Source organism: Argentina silus (genome assembly GCF_951799395.1).
Source record: "Argentina silus genome assembly, chromosome: 21".
Lineage (NCBI taxonomy): Eukaryota > Metazoa > Chordata > Actinopteri > Argentiniformes > Argentinidae > Argentina > Argentina silus.
This window is the reverse complement of record NC_139675.1, coordinates 8,082,276-8,089,930: the sequence shown is the minus strand read 5'-3', so window position 1 is coordinate 8,089,930 and position 7,655 is coordinate 8,082,276. Positions and strand designations below refer to the sequence as shown.

Genomic DNA, 7,655 nt, shown 5'->3' with positions numbered 1-7,655 from the left:
TGAGGCTCACCATAGGATAATGTATGAATCTAGCCATAGGATAATGTATGAGGCTCACCATAGGATAATGTATGAATCTAGCCATAGTATAATGTATGAGTGTAGCCTTAGGATAATGTATGAGGCTCGCCAGAGGATAATGAGGCCATACAATAGTCCCCCCCTAGATGGTGGGACCTGCTCCGACCCCCGCCCCCGCCCCCGACCCCCTCAGCCTCTCAATGGAGGTGTGGCCCAGGCTGCCTCTGACACTAATAAGCTGTTAGGGTGACAGATTGATGCTGGTGCTGAGACGGTGTGTGTCAATGCCCCTGAATTATCACACACTTAGTGGGGGAGTCTAAAGTCTCTCTCCTCTCCTTTTCACACACACACACACACGCACACGCACACACACACACACACACACACACACACACACACATACAGTACAGATAGGCACGCTCACACACACACACACACACACACATACAGTACAGATAGGCACGCTCACACACACACACACGCCTACATGCGTGCACAAACGCACACACACACACACGGCCACATGCACGCAAGCACACACACACACACACACACACACACACACACACACACACATACAGTACAGATAGGCACGCTCACACACACACACACGCCTACATGCGTGCACAAACACAAACACACACACACACGGCCACATGCACGCAAGCACACACACACACACACACACACACACACACACACACACACACACACACACACACATTACTCTAATGTCAGGAGCTGGAGACAGCAGAGTTGTAATGATGATGAAGTCCTAATATGTACAGGAGAATGTATTAGCCAGAGGCTGACGGAGGACGGGTTCATTGTAAGGCATGGAACGGAATGAGGAATGGTGTGTGGTGTTGATACCCTTCCTCATTCGGTTCCATGCATTACAATGAGCCCGTCCTCCGATATCAGCCTTTGGTCTCCTATCGTGACAAGGAGCACAAACGTAACCAGAGCAGAAATTAAAATCTAAAATCTAAGTCAGAGATACAGTAAACACAGAGGAAATGTACAGCACTGACAGTACTTTAGGAGTAGAGAGAGCTCTCTGATACCGCCGCCGACAAGTGTTCCTAACGTCCCGTTTGGAGGTGCAGCTGTCTCCTCTGGCCCTCATGTGGTCCTGCGCCTCCATGTTTACATGATGCGTCTCTCCTCCAGCGAGGAGAAGTAGCCCTGTGTCTATAAACTACCCTGGAGACATGTTCTTGTACTGTACTGTACTGTAATGTTCTGTTTTGTACACCTCAGCCTCTCTCTCTCTCTTTCTCTCTCTCTCTCTCTCTTTCTGTCTGTTCCTTTCCCTCTCTCTCTCTCTCTCTCTCTCTCTCTCTCTCTCTGTCTGTTTCTTCTCCTCTCTCTCTCTCTTTCTCTCTTTCTCTCTCTCACTCTCTCTCTCTCTCTCTCTCTCTCTCTCTGCCTGTGTGCTGTGGCTGCAGGAATGATTGTCAGGCTTTCACTTAAACTATGTTCACTGCTTGATTTACATGTCTTCTCTCTCTCTCTTCCTCTCTGGCTTTCACACACTCACTCTCCTTCTTCCTTATTGTCCCTCTCTCTCTCTCTCTCTCTCTCTCTCTCTCTCTCTCTCTCTCTCTCTCTCTCCCTCTCTCCCTCTCTCTCTCTCTCTCTCTCTCTCTCTCTCTCTCTCTCACGTCCACTCTGCACTCACTTTTCTCTCGCTCTACCTGTATTTTACCCCCCCCTCTCTCTCTCCTTTCTTTCTCTCGTTCTCTCCATCCGTCTCTCTATCTCTATCTGCCTGCACTAGGAGCCATGGCTAATCATCTTATAACTAATGCTCTCCTTCGTCCCAATGGTACTAACAATCCTTATAACACGCTCCTGGGCGACTCAGCAGTGTATAACAACCCGGGCGTGGGCATGTACAACACACAAGGTGTGACAAACATGTTTCTAGAAAAGTCTCTTTTTTTTTATTTCAACAATTTGAGATATCGTTTTTCTTTTTTTTCTTTTTTTTCTTCTAAAATGGCCGCCGTTCATGATATGCTTTTTGTCTCGCATGTCTGTATGTAATGGCTCCCAGATGAGGCGCCCAATCATCACCCACTAAAGCAGCTATTGGTCGATTCTCAGCGCTATTGTGATAGAAATATGCAATGGTTTATTTCTCCATTGTGTTGTGATTTATTTTCAGGGATCTATGATTTAGATGCTTATCTTATTAGTCACAGATTTGACAAACCGTTTACGATCGCCCTGGGAGCCATGAATGCCTGCTCTTGTTTGTGTGAATTGTATGTTTTATGTGTGTTACGTGTTTTTTTGTTATGTTATGTTTTGTTATGTTTCACTCTATTGGGAGTTTACCATGCTTGCTGTGTTGCTTGTCTATGTGTTGTGCTGTCGATAATGTGGTTCAAAACTATTTTATGAAAGACTCACCATAAAAAGAGCACAATCAAATATGATTCCCTCCGCTGTTGGTTATTGGTTATAGTATACAGTAGATAATAATATATTGTAAAGTAGACTCGATTTTAAGAACAAGACATTGTATGTAGTTTAACTTCTATTGTGTGTTCAGTCTTTCTCATTAACACTGCCTGTATTTGTGGATTTTCTGTGTATTATCTGTGTGTGTTCAGTGTAACCTCAACTGTCTATTTCTCTCTCCTCTCCCTCATGCTGTTCCTTAGCATCCTACAGAGACACAAGTACGAGAGCTAAGCTTAACATTACTCATCTAACGCCAGTGACTTATTCTCAGCCCATGCTGGGATGAGACAGACAGATTGACAACAATGGACTTCATTTAAAGGGCCACTTCACACTGTTTTAACCTCATGTTCATTATCTCCAGCACCGTACCAGTGGCTAATGGCAATTTTCGACATTCTGTTGTCAGAAAGATAAGAGGAAAGGAAATTACACCCGATGATGTCATCGTTGCATAGACACTGGTTTAGTGCTGGAGATAATTAATATGATGTAAGATGTGTTAAGTGTTTAAACGTTTCTTGCCTGTAGCCTCACTGATGTTGATGTAGCATGCCACAGTTGACGACCCAAGTCGATGTTGTATGATAATCAACTGTAAGGTCTGAGACATCCATAGACTTGCAGAGAGTTTTTCTGAACGTCTGGTTTCCACTATTGACCTTGTAGTAACACTGATCCACAATAATAACTATATTATCAAGTCGAGCCACCATAAATACTCCTACTCACTCAGAATAGCTATTCACTATGTTGAACATGAATGCCACTGAATACTGATCTTTGCTTTTGTTCTTTTAATCTTTTTGTTTCTTTATTGTTACCCAGAGGGAATCCTGAACAACGCCAGGGACTCGAGTGTCATGGACACTTTGCCGCTGAACGGTAATCATGCCAACAACTACAGCATGGCCAGCAGCGAGTATCTGAGCGACTGTGTGCAGATCCTGGACCGAGGCGGCTACAGTAACCACAGCAACCATAAGGAGACCACTCTGGAGAAGAAGATCCTGAAAGAGCTCACGTCCAACTACATCCCTTCATACCTGAACAACCACGAACGCTCCACCGTCGAACGCAATAACCACAACCTCATGAACAAGCTGGTCAACAACGTCAGCAATGGAGGTGGCGTAGTCGGTGGCAATGGCAGCAGTAGCGGCGTCACAGTTGGCGTAGTCGGCGGGAACAAAGACGACATGGACCCCATGGTGCTGGACAACCCTGCAGCCTTCCCCCACGAGGAGAACCTAGGTCTGGATATCATCAGGGAGGAGTCGAATGCCCCCCTCCTGCCCCCGAGGCCCCCGCCTCCCGACAGCCATGCCCCGCAGCACAGCTTCTCCCGCCCGCCCCGCCGCATCCCCCAGGAGACCAGCGAGAGCTTCTTCCCCCTTCTGACCAACGAGCACACGGACGAGACGACGCACTCACCCAATCACAGGGACTCTCTCTACACAAGCATGCCGGTGTTAACGGACCTGCCTGACGGACACGGACAGATCAACGGGCTACCGGACGGGGAGGAGGAAGAGGCGGAGGAGCTGCAGCCCGGGAAGAGTGCTACGGCGCCGGAATTGGACGATGTCTACTACAAGAGCATGCCCAACCTGGGATCCCGGAACCACCTCCATGAGCTGCACCACTACTACCACATGGGCCGGGGGGGCAGCGACGGATACATGGTGCCCCCCAACAAGGAGGATTCTGATTCGTCGCCTGAGGAGCCCCCCGTAGACCCCGCCCACCTGGTCACGAGCCTATAGACCGATCAAGAGACTCTTATCCCCTCCCCCTCCCCCCAACCCCCCTCCTCCTCCCACCCCCCATCTCTGTACCCCGCCCTTACATGGTTCTGTTCTGTGATTGGCAGTTTGCGCTGGACCGGATTGACCCATAGCTTATGTTCCCTGTGGTTATGGACGATATGGATTGGCAGGAAAGGAAAGGGAGAGGAAAGGGAAAGGAAAGGGTTTAGATCGGATGGATCAATTTGGTTGGACCAGACTTAGCTGGGTAAATCTCAGAAACCTTTTTGTGAATATATCATTCAGGAAGTGAACTATGTACCTGAAAAGAAGGAGTGGGGGAGGGTGGACTCTGTACTATAACCCCACACTCTACTCTATCCTGGAACCCTGGGTCCTAGCCCAGCAATTCCCTAATATGGACCTATAGCAAAACTTAGCTTAGTCACTCTCAGAACAGGGCTGATAGCACCCAAGCCCTGGACTGTGGAGTCTCCCGTTCTACTCTTGAAGACTTTAACAGAGACGTGCCCTTCCTCTCTGATGCACCCAGGACTGACGGGAACCCTACAACCTGCCATTCAAGTGGAGTATGTATGATATGATAAACCCTCACGAATACCCCCCCCCCCCCAGAACTATTTTATTAGTCGGCCATATTCACACTTGTGTTGAACTCTTCTTCCTACCGGCCGAAACGGAACTATCTGCAGCATCTGTGAGGCTGTTGTCACATTCCTGCAAGTTGTAGTGACTTTGCCGTCTGTTTTTTGTTGGGGGGAGGGAGGGGGGGGTTATATAACAAGGAAGGGTAGAATTACGATGGACTGAAAAAAACAAAAAACTAAAATGTTTGTTATGTTTTTGTTGGTTTCTTCTCCCGTAAAACTAAACTAAATTTGAATTGTTGAAGGATTATGAAGTAAACACTGAATTTCTATATGTATTGTACAGAATACAGAAACGAGCATTGCATATGATTGACTGTATGCGTTTCATGTTTTTTAATTTCGGCCTTTGACCTTTGACCTTTTGTCTATGGACCTGTACTAATAGAGGTGTGTCATTCTGTCCTGCTGGGAGCGCCAGTCTAGCCAACGGCACCAGTTTGGAACAACAATCCCTCTTCTCACTCTTTCTTATAAACATAAACAGAAAGCACCTCTGTCTGAACAATACACATACATACGTACACACTCATGTAATTCTGGTCGTTTTCACCATCATTTATATTTTAAAAAAAAACAAGTGTAATTATCTATTTTTTACCACTGTGTAGATTTAAAACAAAATGGAAAAAAGTTATGTATGGCAAAGTAATGGCGGGAAGTGTCTCTGGAATTATCAGAGAGTTACTATGGAAACCATATCAAGGAAGTAGAGATCCCATTGGGGGTTGCACATAGTACTTCTTGTCATGTGACCCCCATCACATAGCATTTATGGGCACAAGGATGGGTTTAATCGAATGATAAATAGCTATCTAACAGTTGTACTCTGTCATATGCAAAAACATTCAAACAGATAGGACGGCTGCCCTTGAGCTGCATCGAGCAGCTGAGAATCCTGAGAAAAACACTGTCCAAAAGAATTAAAAGGGAAACGCCACTTTTCACCTGTGAGGTGGGCCCCACCTGTACGACATGGCACTAGAGTGGATGTGAATGCGAAGAGCACTGTCCGATGTAGAAAACAAATGTTGACTTATTTATGAGGGAAATGTCTTGAGCGACTAACATGTATACCACATATCCCCCATGTCCCTGAGAGAGAAATTATTTATTTATCTGTTTATTGGTTTATAGAGAGCAAAACAACCTTGGAAGAAGTTGGAAAACAGGCAGGGGGAGGAGAAAGCAGCACTGATAGGTTTTTTTTTAATTATTATGAATATGGTTATTCTTATTACAATTATTATTGACCATTATTTATTCTTTTTGTATGGGTTCCAAGTTGAATGATCTCATAACTAATATTTGTTGTAACAGTGAAAGTTGTTTGCCAACAAATAAATTACTGATAAAGATTTACAATATCGTTTTTGGGGGTTTTCTGTGTAGATGTATTGTGTCGCACAACAACACAGCAGTGGAGGCTGGTGGAGGCAGAAATCGGAGGATGGGCTCCGACCTCTGTGATCGGTTTCTACCTCCACCAGCCTCCACCAGCCTCCACAACAACACACTACATTTCACCGAGCTGTCATGCAACTATATTGCCAAGTTTGCTTCCGCTTTCAATGCCAGTTCATATGAAAATTATGTTGCAGGGTATCATTTTACTGTAGCATTTTTACAAGAGCTACGAACAGAGTCTTAACTTCAAGAGTTGTGTGGTTATGTTCCAGCTTCATGTCTGTGGCAAAATGGACTTTTCAGTCATTTCCAAATGTTGTTCTAATGCTCTTACCTTATGACGCAGGCAGACACGCCGGCTTCAGCATAAACCGCTAACTGTCCCAATTTCAGAATGGACGTAGAGGCAACATCTCCTCTCCTTGTCTCCTCTCCTTGTCTCCTCTCCTCCTCTTCTCTCCTCTCTTTCATCTCCTCTACCTTCATCTAGTCTTTTTCATCTCCTCTCCTCATCTCATCTCGTCTCCTCGTCTCCTCTCCTCCTCTCCTCCTCTCCTCTCCTTGTCTCCTCTCCTTCGTCTGCATGGATATATCTGGATTGGGTGAAAGAGGAGGATTGATGCCTACAAGGGGAAAGAGGAGAACGAAGGAAGGGAGAAAAGAGAAAGGACAGGAATTAAAGAAACGAAGGAAGCCACTTTAGACTTTCGAGATGCACCCCAAACTCTTGCCACTCTGCCGCCCCGTCGCCAGCAGGCTGATTAAACGAACAGCGGGCTATGTGGGTCAAATCTCTGCTGGAACACGGTGATCGCTTAGTGCTGCCTTGCTGTGTTATCTCTCCCTCTCTCTCTTTCCGTTCCACTCCTTCAAGGGTGACTTCTTACACAGAAAGGCGTCAATTACATTCAACTCACAGACGCAAAGGGAGAGACGAGGAGAGAGGGATGAAAGGCCTGGTGATGACAGGAGAGGAGTGGAGACGAAGGATTCAGTGAGCGGTGAAGTGGTTTTTTTATTTTTATGAAAGGGTGAGAGGGGAAGCCATGGGAAACTCACTCAATCTGTCAAAAGTCAAAATCAAATAACAACGTCTGGCATTATACTAAGTACAGCTGAGGAGGCACTTACACACTGACATGCACCCCCCCCCACACTGTGCTATTGAACAGCTCCGGGTGATGTCAGGCAGCAGTGGGAGATGCCTATGCTGCTGTAGGGCTGTAGTGGGACTGTCTCCCCCTCACCCAAGGTAGCTGCATCTGTTAAAGTATCTGACTGTAAATATCACTAGGACTAAACACTAATCACCATCACCAGGACTAAACACTGA

The 7,655-nt window shown here is 46.1% G+C and overlaps 1 protein-coding gene across 1 annotated transcript in view; it reads left to right on the top strand.

The window, feature by feature from the left end:
• Positions 1-4,265, top strand: part of adgrl3.1 (adhesion G protein-coupled receptor L3.1) — a gene marked incomplete at both ends in the record, with an annotated part of 82,074 nt that extends 77,809 nt beyond the window's left edge. Inside the window, 3 exon segments of the mRNA XM_083692840.1 lie at positions 1,808-1,936; positions 2,700-2,717; positions 3,328-4,265. Coding sequence (XP_083548966.1) covers positions 1,808-1,936; positions 2,700-2,717; positions 3,328-4,265 — 1,085 coding nt within the window.
• Positions 4,266-7,655: the final 3,390 nt, after the last annotated feature.